The sequence below is a fragment of the Mesoplodon bidens genome (assembly GCF_964165515.1).
Source record: "Mesoplodon bidens genome assembly, chromosome: X".
NCBI classification, from domain to species: domain Eukaryota; kingdom Metazoa; phylum Chordata; class Mammalia; order Artiodactyla; family Ziphiidae; genus Mesoplodon; species Mesoplodon bidens.
The window spans coordinates 46,779,506-46,792,696 of record NC_138163.1 but is presented as its reverse complement, the minus strand read 5'-3'; the positions used below and the strand labels follow the sequence as shown (position 1 = coordinate 46,792,696).

Genomic DNA, 13,191 nt, shown 5'->3' with positions numbered 1-13,191 from the left:
GGAGGGAGAGAAAGTAGGGGTTCAAAGGTTTCCCAGGAATATATGAGAGTAGAACATTGCTCTGATAATAACTAATAACCTGTGGTCTTCTAACTGATCACAAATCTCTTATCCAGCCAGGAACCCCCCCTCCCCAAATCTAAGTGGTTTATTTATCATATCTGTATACGCAGACAAACACTGTACTTCTGGGGGCAGGGAAAGGCATCTCTAAGAGAAGTTATGCAGCAAATACACTGGATGTTATTCTACAGATTTAGTTAACACACCATCTAAACCAATGCTGTTTCACTCTAGGAGACCTCTACGCCCTTAGTCCTCACTCATCCCTGTTTACATGTGTGCTTGCTCACACTACTCTCTCTGTTTAGAAAGCTTCCTCCCATTGCCAGCCAGCCGAAATGTCACGTACACTTTTCAGAGGCTACCTTCTCTTAGATATAAAGTTTCTCATGATGTAGCCTTAGGTGGACAGCATCTCTTTCTTGATGCTGTCAGTGGAATCCTTACGCCACATTCCTACTAGTTTTTCACACGCTGGGGTGGGAGGTGGCTGTGTGTGTGCAGAGACCGTGTCTGAATTGTCTCAGGGATCACTCCTAGCCCTTTGCTCAGTATCTGTTCTGGAATGGAAGAAGAAAGGAAGGAACCGCGATACAGGAAAAGAGGAGGAGAGAAGGGGCCTTTATGAAGCCACTTCAAAGGAAAATGATGACAATGTGGAAAGTCAAGGAAAAACAAAGCTCTTATTAATACAACTCATGGCCTTTCATGGACTCACTCTTATTGAGTCCCTAAAAAATTTTTCTACGTGGAATACCTTTTAAAGAAGAGTGCTTTGCTTCTTTTATTTTACCCACAGTACTCTGAACACACAGAAAACACTTAATAAATGCTTGCCAAATGACAGGCAAAATTCTTTCCCATCCAGGGAGGATGCAGGTCCCTGGCCGAGAGGTCTAAAAGCCAGCCTGCCATGTCACTGGAGGTAGACAGTCCATCCTCTCAGTACTTTCTCATTTGGAAAATGTCGATAGAGTGATCTATTCTACTTTACCTCTCTGGATTGTCCTTGAGAAGGTCTACAAAGACCTTCGAACACCGTAGAGAGGAATGAAAAGGGGTCATTGGTACTGTTGACTAGACAAACATTGGGAGCTCAACACACAGGTAACAACTTACAGTGATTCCATCCAGTCCAGGCAGCCCAGGCTCCCCCTGAGAAACAGACAAAGGCAGGACATTGAAGAGATGAATACATTAAACTTGTGGTATTTCACAGATAACTGACCTAAGATGCAATAGGCATAAAAACGCATCACTGAAGCTTGGGCCTCCTCTGTCAAGGTCTTGTGTTTTAAATAATGCATGAATTGGAAAGATTCAACCATCTACTTTTTTTTCCTAAGAAAAATCTAGACTCTAGAAGAAAAATATTATAGCCTTGGTTGAACAGGAATTCATATTTTACTTGGATTAATTAATTTTCACCTTTGTTAGGAACTTATCAATTAGAAACTGCTTCTGCGGGCTGGTGATTTTCCTGCTCTTTTTGGAGGAAAGCAAAGCTACGTTCTGGTGTGCCTTCATCCCCAGAGAATCTGTGCCCATATGTATACAACGCAAATCAGACATTTCAAGGGAGAATCAATAGAGCATATAGTCTCTGATTACGTTTTAGTTACTTTGCAGCATCTTAAGTCACCGTATGAATCTGTAATATAACCATCTTGTGGAAATTGCTGTGTTCTGCTGGGTCCAGGGTCTCTTTGGTTTTTGGCAAAACCATTTAATCAATGTTTGCTACAACAATGGTCACATTTTGACACCTGCTAGTCTTATCCCGCTTGGCTTAGAGTGAAAAATCAGCTCTCTGCAACCTGGGAAGAGCACTGCCTGGGTTTTAGCTCTTCGGGAAGCTGGCTTGTGCCTGTGAGCAAGTCACATAGCCTCAGGCTACCTCAGTTTTTCTATCTGTAAAATGAGCAACATGAATCTGACAATCATGAGGTCCTTTCCAAGTCTAACGTTCCATCTTCAGCTATGGCTTCTATAGTCAAGAACCGAAACACTGTACCTTCTTCAGTTCTCAGCTACCCACACCCATCACTGCCTTCCAAAGTGATTTCCAATATTTCTGGCTCTGTGCATGGGTGGAAGACAGAAAGGTGCCATCTTCAGCTGAGTGAGCTTGGGTGCATTTCCCCTCAGATGTTGCACTCATAGATTCCTGTCTGCTCCCAGGGAAATGATGGGCTCCCTTCCCACTCTGCAAGGGATTAGGGTCAGTCATTTGGCACCAGAGTTTACTGAAGGCCCACAGGATACCAAGCAACATACACCAAGAATACAGCCACAAGAATGCAAAAGGTTCTTGTCAATTCCAGGAAGAGATGAAAGTTTCCAGCCAGCTTCAGAGTTGATGGGCAACTTTTGTAGATAGTCAGGGGCCCAGCGAGGGTGATGGCTGGTATGCAGGTACAGAAAAGGGCGGAGCCATGATCCTGGGCTGGTGGCCATGTTAAGATGGGCAGAGACATACATGGCTACAAACCAGGTATGCAGACATCAAAGATTCTGTAGTAGACAAAAGGTATCTGCCTCCAGGAAGTGTCTCGGCTTGTCAAGGAAAATGACACCCATGCAAACTTTGTTTGCTGATCTGTCCCCTATTTTTGGCCTAGATCTTACAAAGCAAATCTTTTTGACAGTATGGTTGCAAACGTTTCTGTCAATGTTTCCACCACAAAAAGCTCTGGATTCTTTTTTAAATCCAGCTTGGTCTGCTCCTTAAATAGAGACACAGATGGTAGTTCTGGAAATGTTTTCATTGGATGTGGGGCTCCATTCCGGGGAACTCAGCTTATAGCCCACTCCTCAGCTGTCTGCCTTAGAGGCCCTTACCTTCATTCCTTTGAAATCACCTTGGGCAAGGATAGGTTCACCTTTAGAGCCTTTCTGACCAGGAAGCCCCTGAGCAAAATAAGAAAATTTTGTGAAGAAATGCACGCAGGCACGCACACGCACACACACACACACACACACACACACAGTATTGTTAATAGTATGATCTGATCAGACAGAGGATGGAAAAGCAAGAGCCTAAAACCATGTGGCTTATTCTATGGCAGAGTTGGCCATGCTAAGGGGGCAAAGTACATCCCCTGAACTGTGCTGTGTCTCAGAGCTGCATGCCTGCTCCCCCAGCCTCCAAGTCAGAAGTCTGTAAAGGGATTAGAAAGTAGACTTTGAATCTATTCAGAGTACCAATCTGAACATCCACATATAATACACATGCCGTTTATAAGCCTATAGCTCACCTGCTCCATATCTCACAGGTACAAGTCACTGACAGGGACTAGGTCTAGGACAGAGGTTAGTGGACTTTTTCTGAAAAGAGCCAGATAGTAAACAATATAGGCTGTGTGGGCCATATCTGTGCTCTGTTTCATATTCTTCTGTTTTTCTTCACAATCTTTTAAAAATGGAAAAACAAGCCATGGGACAAGGGTCCCATGGGCCAGTTTGCAGACGCCTGGTCTAAGATATAGCTACAAAACCATCTCCATCCTGTGCTTCTACCATACAACTTCAGTTTCTACACCTGTCTAAGAGGCTGGTGTGTCTCACTGTTAACATGGAAAACAGTTCAAAGTATGCCCAACCCATCTAGTCAGCCAGACTTTTTAATGTCTCAGTGGCAGATGCCACCTAATATCTGCTAGATGTTGGCCTCCTGGGGAAAATCAATATCCCTATACCTAAGGGGAAGTTGGGATTAGTGTTGGGAGTAGGGCTAAGCTTTGGGGACTGAAGCGTTGACTGAATGACGGATTCCTGAGTTCAAGGTCCATAGGTATAATAAAAGTACAATGTGGTTCCAGAAGCGCAAACCAGTTTCTTTCCTAACACTTCCGATTTCCCCTTATTCTCATGGCCACTACTTTCATCAAAGAAGATTCAAAGGATATCCATTCAGTATTCGGCAGCGTCAGTAAGGTTCAGCTTAGTAAAATACACACCCAAGTTCCTATTTAGGCTTAAGGGGAGGTTTAGGGACAGGATTAGGTTTTACCCTGGTTCTTTGGCTGTCAGGGGCTGTTTATTACCTCAAAATTTCTTTTCTCCCTCTTGGGGGCAGTGATTCCTTACTTTGCTGGATTTCCATTGTCTTAACACAGATGTGATTTGTTTTCCTCCCCTGTTGCCATAGCAGTGTTTGGAGGCCTTTGTGACTCAAACAGCTCATACTATGTTGGTAATACATCTTTCTCCCCCACTCCCTGATGTATATTGCTTTGGTCCATAGTTGTGAAGGTCCTTATGCCAATCTGGCGCTTGTGCTTTGTCCGTCTCACCTTCTCACGTATGCACTCACACCCACAACTTGGTCACTGAAGGCAATGCTCTTCCAGTAAAACGCCAATTAATTCACCTAGCTATGGAGTCTAACAGATAGTGCAATTTCTAGCTAAATGTATCACATCAGTACCCTTATTCTCTTAGATTATTTCAAATGAGGTTGAGAATGGGCTTGAAATCTGTTATTCTTCTCTTTTCAGCCACTCATAAAAGTAGCCTTGCAAGGGCATGGTATCTTTTAGAGATCTTTTAGATCCCAATATTTGAGCTCCATCTGGATGAATGGAATGAAATAAAAGTGATGACACCAAGATACAATAAACGTCTTAACAATCCCAGAACTGAGGGTTGTGATGTGGGGAGCGGATGGGAAGAGGGAAAACTACGTCAGTGTAGAGCAGGATTTCCCAACTATTTCTCACTATTGATACTTTGGGACAGATGATTCCTTGATGTTGTGATGGGGAGCTATCCTGTGCCAGTAGCACACCCCCAGTTATGAAGACCAAAAGTGTCAATAATAACTGTCAAATGTCCCCGGGGGTGGGGGGCAGGGCAAAATCACTGCTGGTTAAGAATCGCTGGTAGAGACCAAGCTTGCCAAGCCCTCTGGGTCACTGTTAGTGCTCCCATGATCCCATGTAAGCCTTCCAAGTACTGCATCTCCCAATATCGTCTAATGTGGGGAAATGTCAAATAGCCCAAGTGTGTACTTTGCTCTAAAATTTACTACAGTCTTTTCATAATCTTGCCAACTCTAAAAGCATCATTAAAAACAACCAAACCCTAAGTAGTGTAGCATGTGTACACTTCCCTGCAACTGGTATTCTTCTTTAGACTTTTAATGTTGTGGTGTTGCCAGCACAGACTCCTGCATTGGACAAGGGTCTGCAGTGGTTGCCCCTCGGCTACTTAACGAGCTCTCCAGAGAAGCAGAAGATAGGGCACACTTGGAGGCAAGCAGAGCCATTTGAAATAATGTACAAAGATCTGGCAGCATACGGGTTGTCCGAGAAGCCCGGGATAGCCATCAGGGCCTGGAAATCCAACAGCTCCTTGAGTTCCATTACAGCCATCCAGGCCAGCTGGGCCTCTGGGTCCTGGCTGTCCAGGGTGGCCCTGTTCAAAGAGAAAGAAGGGATCAAGTCAGCCACAGGACTCTTAGCTACTCCGACAAGCTCCACAGTGAGAGAAGTCAAGGGTGCTGTCGAACTCTGGCTCCTTGTCCACTCCCTTTGCCCCATCACCTCTGCTGCCATCGCTGTTCACTATACTCAGGTGTAGGTGGCTGATGACAGCTCAGTGTTACCCCTCCGCAAAAGATCGATGCTTTAATAGGATCCAAGCTGAAACCAAAGGGATCAAACGTGAAGAGATGGGCTACACAGGGTGCTGCAACTTCACCTTCCTTCAGTACAAAGATGTACTAAGATGGGGCTTAGCTGCCAGGCAGCTGGACTGCTACCAACAGGGAAGCATGCCAGGCCTTGGGAATTCCTCAGAACAGACTGGAACCTGGGCAGCCTGGCACGGCTTTCTGTATTGGAAGCTCTGCATGTGAAATGAGGCTGGATTTTGGTCAAGAGCAGAAGGAGTTTCCATAGCACCACCTCTCCTGAATGCTGCTTGGTCAAAAATAAACAAGTCAAGGAAGAACCACACTTTGAACCTTATTTTGTCATTTTCTCACGTCATGCTATTGCTTCAGTCAGGGAAATGTATCTTCTCTTCTTCATGCTCATTACTGAAGCAGTTGTTTTGCTGGGGAATCAGTAATCATTCACATACAGTTGGTGTCTGAATTCAATAATTCTGTGCTTCCTTGGTGCATAGAATCTACCTCTTTGTAGGAAATATATCTTTTTCAATCTATCAAAATCAGGTTGTGTGTTGGGTATGGAACAAAGAGATGACCTGAAAGACCAAAAATCTAGATGGGTCAATAAAAGGTAGACTCCCACCTTCCCATACACACTTTTAAAAGCCATATATATTTGTGTGTATACACACACACACACACACACACACACACACATATATATATACATGTATATACATATATTTTATTTGGCTTTAAAATATATATAAAATATATATTTGGCTTTAAAATATATATACATATATGTATATATATTTAATGATTTGAGGGAAACATGCCATGTGTTCAAAAAGCAACTTTTCAAATTGTTAGAGGAAACAACCTTTTGTCAAATGCTTATTGTGAGAATGCTCCATAGAATTCTGTTTCATTTTCATTGCTATTATAGTTGTAGGAGATAGATGATCTGTTAATGCAAGAGTATGAGTCTAGACTGCTGGACTCATGGAATGCAGAGTCCAGAGGAGTGGTCAATAAACATATCTTTGCAATAAACCTGTTATAAGCTGTGCCTCTCCAGACTCAGGTGAGGAGTTTTAGTTGCACTGGGGAAACTGAGACAGCTTACTAGAGTCATCAACATTTTATTACCAAATGAGGTGGCTATTCCTGTTTGCCCTGAAGATCTACACTCTACCTTCCCTAGATCTGTGCCTTGGGAGGCTGACCTTCACGGATGGTACTGTCTAGGCTCCCTTTCCCTCTGCCTTCCAGTTATATTTGGTCACTGGGAGGCACAAACAGGAGATGGGAGAGCACAAGAAGGACGAGCACAGATTGTTTATTTCTCCCATGCCCTCCCTCCTTGGCTATATTTCTGGCAATGGCCACATTTCTCTATAATCTTAGCTCCCACTGGGCAACTCTTATTCCATGGCTCCAGTTCTTACAGGGTTCCAGTATTATCATTCCTCCTTTCCCCTTTGGGACTAGGGGTGGTAACAGCTTTGTGCTGGTTGCTTCACCCTGCACTGTTGTTTCCCTTAACCCTGCTTGCATCCTTTAAATAAACCCTTCACTTAACTCTATTTAGTCGACCCCTTCAGGTGGAGTGTCTATTTCTTCCTGGGATCCTAATCACCATTTTAAAATGTCCCGGCCAAGTTTGCTAGGGGTTATCTCTCAACTGGGTAACAGAGATGAGTTAAGACAAGACAACAGGCTGGCTCAGTACTAGGGATCTTCCTTAGTCCTGGGACCTTGGTTCTGCCCTTTCTGGGTAGAGATAATGACTTTACATATGTGTGTGCCAGCTCTCCAAGGGAATGCAGCTCTTTGAGGGAGAAAACCACGGTTCTATATAACCACAGGGGATTAAACACACAGAATAGGTGGATCTGCTGTATTCCAGAAAAGCAATGTTCCTCAGAACCCAGAGTGCAAAGGAAAAGTTTCCATTTGGTGAGTGGTACATGGTCATTTTGAAGATATAAACCTCGTGTGTTCATTTATGAGTCTCTAGGCGGGGAAATGTTTGAGATTGACTCCATGGGAAAAGCTAAACATAGATTGCAAAGGACAACTTGAAAACTTCTGCTTCCAACTTATTTGAACTGAAAACATTGGCTCAACCTACATTTCCTGTGGGTGCCACAGCCCAACTCGCAGCTGTGATATCGTTAAAAGCCACAGCCCTACTGCCCCTCGTCCACATTGTTTTAATGTTGAATATCTTGATGACTGCTTGTTTGTTCACTCTCAACTGGTGGCCGTGCCCCTTAGTGCACAGACTTGGATGCTCTTGCTCATTCATGTGGAAAGTGGAGTTCTGGGACCAAAACCAGTGACACAGATGTGACAGTCCACCAATATCAAGAGGGGAAACCAGATTTGTGCAGTGATCCAGTTTAGTAAGATGTGTTTTGGGGAAGCTGTTGGTTTTAGTCAAATGGCTTAATAAAGTGCTGCTGAAAGTTGGGCAAAATAATTAGTCTGACTGGGCCGAGGGTATCTGTGTTTTCCTCTGTCTGAGGGAGTCTTGCCTGTCTGAGAACTGCTGCTTCTATAGGCACTAGAGGTTGGAGTCAGTCCCCCCAATATTTCTGGAGTCCCTACTCTATGCTGAATTTAGCTCTGTGGTCTCTGAGGCCTCTGAGAGGAGCAGAAGACAGACTCTGTGCTTTCAAGGAGCTAGATAAGGCTATCATACAAGACAGTCAATAAATACCATGCACCATATGTAATAAGGAGCTAGAGTGTGTGGGACAGACACCAAAGACTCCTGGAAGAATAGAGATGGAAAGGAGAGGTAAGCTGTCAACAGGAGGTGCTCATTAATACATCATGAATAGCTGGAAGAGAGGGAGGGAACAGGGGATAATAATTTCTTAGAGTAAGTGAGGCTTGGAGCCTGAAGCTAAAGTGATTGAAAGTCAAAAGGAAAAATGTGCAACCTTAGGTCAAGGGAAGGGCCAAGCGAAGGGCCAAGGGAGTGGGGACTTCTACTGGGAGCAGCACACTCATTTGGAGGAATCTGGACAGCTGCGACTCATTCTCCCAAGCAACGAAGCCCTCAAAGAGAAGTGGTCAATTTCTAGAAGCCCTCTGGCTCTGTTGGCCACAAGTTGGAGGCAGAAGTGTCCAGCTGGACTCTGGAGTGGGTTCCAGCTCAGAACCGGAATCAGCCTCTGCTTCACAGGATTCATTTCCTTCCAGTCCCCATTAAAAAGAGACTACAGGAGAAAGGGTATAGTATTGTTGTGAGCTTCAAATCCTCCACTCATCTCTGGTGAAGCCAGCTCCACAGGATGAATGGAAGAGGTGTCCTCCAGTTTGCTAGTTTCCCTCACCCATTGGTTCCCACAAGATACACATTCTGAGTGGAGACTCTGGATGACGTGGTCATAGAACACAGCCATGAGAAAACCCCAGGGGATGGCATAAAAGGGTGGCCAACCCCGTCCACTTATTTCCCCACTGGCCCCTTCCTGGGCATTTTGCAGGCTCTGCAGTTGAATAACAGGCAGAAATATTATGGCTGATTTGTTGATACGTATAACAAATACAAGGTAAGTGAGTCTTCTATTCTCCAAATCCACAAATGTATACGAGATCTGGGGATAAAGTGAATCAGATGATAATACCTTTGAGGGCAGCGCCATATGCCTTTTTTGTATTCCCATAGTAGAGTGCTAGCACATAGCGGGTACTCAAGAAATACCTATAGATCGGCACAAAGAAATCCGAACCCCCTTAGCTGATACTAGATGATTATGTAGTGTAACACAAGAAGCTGTTACGTCAAGAGTTTACCAAACAGCTTTGATATGATTCAAAAGAACCCCTTAGAGGTTGTTTGAAAGATAAAGGCATGACGTAGGACTTTCCTCAAATGGAGGAGCTCCATTTTTTCCTGTTCTATATATGCTGAGCTTCTACACAAGATTTGGTTCTTCTCTTAAGGTTGAAAACCACTGCTAGAGGCAAACACAGTCCAGGCTAAAGATTAAATATATAGAGAAGTGCTGAAGGATATAACTAAAAAGTGATAGCAGCAAGTTCCAAATACTGTATCTTAAAGGCTGGAGAAATGTTACCATGCAATCTCCAGTGGCAGGATAAGTAGGGATATTGGGTGAAAATGGAGAAACTAAGGGATTGGGCTGGATGGAATGGGAAAAGGAGATGTCTGCAAGCTCCAGACTCCCCACTTATCTCCAGCAAAGCCAGTTCCTCAGGATGAATGGAAGAGGCTGTCTCCAAGTGATCTTAGGAGTAGCCACTTTGTAAAAACCATCAACAAAGCAAAAAAAACAACCTAATGAATGGGAGAAGATATTTGCAAATGATATGACTGATAAGGGGTTAATATCCAACATATATAATGTCCAACATATATAAACAGCTCACACAACTCAATATCAAAAAAACAAACAACCCAATTAAAAAATGGGCAGAAGAACTGAATAGACATTTTTCCAAAGAAGAAATGCAGATGGCCAACAGGCACATGAAAAAATGCTCAACATCACTAATCATCAGGAAATACAAATGAAAACCACAATGAGGTATGACCTCACATCTATCAGAATGGCTATCCTCAAAAAGAACACAAATAACAAATGTTGACAAGGATGTAGAGAAAAGAGAACCCTCCTACACTGTTGGTGGGAATGTAAATTGGTGCAGCCAGTGTGGAAAATGGTATGGAGGTTTCTCAAAAAAATAAAAATAGAACTATCATATGACCCAGCAATTCCACTCCTGGGTATACATCCGAAAAAAACAAAAACACTAATTCAAAAAGATACATGCACCCCAATGTTCATAACAGCATTATTTACAATTGCCAAGATATGGAAGCAACCTAAGTGTCCATCAACAGATGAATGGATAAAGAAGATGTGGTATATATATACCACAATGGAATACCACTCAGCCATAAAAAAGACCGAAATTTTGCCATTTAAAACAACATGGATGGACTTTCAGGGTGTAATGCTAAGTGAAATAAGGCAGACAGAGAAAGACAAATACTGTACGATGTCAATTATGTGTGGAATCTAAAAAATACAGCAAACTAGTGAATATAACAAAAAGGAAGCATACTCACAGATACAGAGAACAAACTAGTGGTTACTGGTGGGGGAAGGGAGGGGCACTATAGGGGATGGGGAAGTGGGAGGTACAAACTATTGGGTGTAAGACAGGCTCAAGGATGTATTGTACAACACAGGGAATATAGCCAATGTGTTGTAATAACTAAATAAAAAGCAACCTTTAAAATTGTATTTAAGAGTCAAAAAAAAAAACAACTAAAGGGAAATTCACTCTGAAATAAGGCTGAAGAGAAATTATTAAAATTAAATGTATTAAGGTATCACTAAGTATTTTTCTATCTAATTTCATGTACCCTCTTAATTTTCTTATAATGAGGATGTATGTGCTCTAATGTGGCACTGTCTTCACACCAGTCCCTCATCCCCAATGAAAGCTCCCCTCAAGCCATAAGACCTAACTCACTTTGTCTAAGATACTGATGGTCTTTTATGCCTGCACATGTCTCTGCATCACCCAACCATATGGTTTAGCTCTGCCCGTAACTGAATCCCAAGGAAACTGTGGATGAGCACTGCCCTTTAAGCTTTACCATGCACATCTCAACACTTGGCCCTGAGCATGTGTGCCTGAGACAGGATGTTGTTAAGGTCAAAGTGCTTGAGCTATGAGGCAGAACCTAGAGGTTGTATTAAAAATGCCTCTATGCAATGGATAAACAACAAGGTCCTACTGTATAGCACAGGGAACTATATTCAGTATCCTGTGATAAACCATCATGGAAAAGAATATGAAAAAAATGTATATATATGTATAACTGAATCATTTTGCTGTACACCAGAAACTAACACAACATTGTAAATCAACTATACTTCAATAAAATAAATTTCAAAAATGCTTCTATGAACACACTCACCGGAACCCCATTGATGCCAAGAAACCCAGGAACTCCCATGGGACCCTAAAAAAAGGAGTAGGGAGAGGAATGTAAGAGATGATATAACTGATCTCCATTAGATGAAGTGGGTTTGTTCATGTGATTCATGACCTAAGCCGTTAAGAAGTATTTTGTACCTCCCTCCCCACACTGCATCACCTTGCTCCCTATTCCACTTCCAAGTGATCACTAGCCTCTACCTAAGGTCTCGGACAGTTCTTGTCTTAGACAATGTGGTGTAAGACCTAAAAATAAGGCTCAATATTACATGCTGCCTTGACATCTGGGAAAACTGGGAGGGCCTCAAATGGCCTAAGCAAAAGTTCACTTCTCCACTCTGCTTCTGAAGATAAGGTCTCTTGGGCAAACGACCCTTCTTATTAAATAGACCAGGTGCAGTTCCCGCTTATTCCTGAGTAGTGGGTTTCCATCCCTTGCTGGCCCACTGAATTATTCAAACAAGCCAGTTATACCCTCCCTCGAGAATCAAGGGGCACTCACCCTGTTGACATGACAAAAGTCTGCTTCTCACAGCCCCTTCTGGCTCCTTCTGTTTCAGAGCGCAAGCCCTGTGTGGCCCTGCATGGGGTGTGATGTCCTCCTCCCCTGTGCTGTGAGTGTATGTGACTAATAAACCTGTTGTTGATCTCTTCTGTCCAGTGTCAGGTGTCATGACTTTGGCCATCCCCAGGACCCTAGAGTTGGAATCCCTCCCGCACCAATGGGGTGAGTAGGAGGTGATTAAAATCGGCAGATAACATAAACTGAACTGCTAACCTCAGTCAGCCAGCCACCATGACATGATCAATCTTTCTTGCATCTCTTTCCCTCTATTTGTGGCCCAGCTGGTTTCCAAGCATTCTGACCCCTTGAATCCCGTTCCCCTTACTTGGATTCCTTTGCTGCCCTGTTGATTGGCCTTCTGACCCATGCCCAGTTCAAACCCACATGACTTCCCACCACAGTCAGCCCACTTGTCTAGCAAATAGCTTATACATGCACTTTCTGACTTGCTGGCTATGGGAATCTCACCAAAAATGGGCTGTAGCAGCACAACACCCAGCCTGTCTCTTATTAAAGTATGTAGCCTGGCACCAAGGTATTTGGGATTAGTATTCTTTCCATAAATAAACAGAACTGAGATTTAGAACCTTTTACCTTCACACTTACAGCCCATGAGTGAAAGGAAAAATCAAGCTTTGGTGTTCTTACCTTATCTCCTTTTTGTCCATACGGTCCCAGAGGTCCTGGGGAGCCCCTTTCTCCTTTCAACCCTGATAAACCACTAGGGCCAGGAAATCCTTGAGGACCCACTGGACCTTGAATTCCAATTGGTCCTGGTCGCCCCTAAGATGGACAGAAGGAGTACGATTAGTCAACAGAGGACTTACCATCCCCGCTTCCCATTTTCCCATGCACAAAGAACACTGTCATCACTTCACTAAATAATTTTGGCTTAGAGACCTATGAAGCATGCCAAAGTTCCAGACATGGATCAGAACGGGCTATTTTAGGG

General features: G+C 43.4%; 1 protein-coding gene across 1 annotated transcript in view; it reads right to left on the bottom strand.

Moving 5' to 3' along the window:
- The window catches only part of COL4A6 (collagen type IV alpha 6 chain), a gene marked incomplete at its 5' end in the record, with an annotated part of 288,532 nt that overhangs the window by 56,988 nt on the left and 218,353 nt on the right, over positions 1-13,191 (bottom strand). Inside the window, 5 exons of the mRNA XM_081223006.1 lie at positions 1,183-1,218; positions 2,905-2,973; positions 5,365-5,481; positions 11,655-11,699; positions 12,888-13,022. Of these exons, the coding sequence (XP_081079132.1) occupies positions 1,183-1,218; positions 2,905-2,973; positions 5,365-5,481; positions 11,655-11,699; positions 12,888-13,022 (402 nt within the window). The remainder of the gene's footprint in view (positions 1-1,182; positions 1,219-2,904; positions 2,974-5,364; positions 5,482-11,654; positions 11,700-12,887; positions 13,023-13,191) is intronic.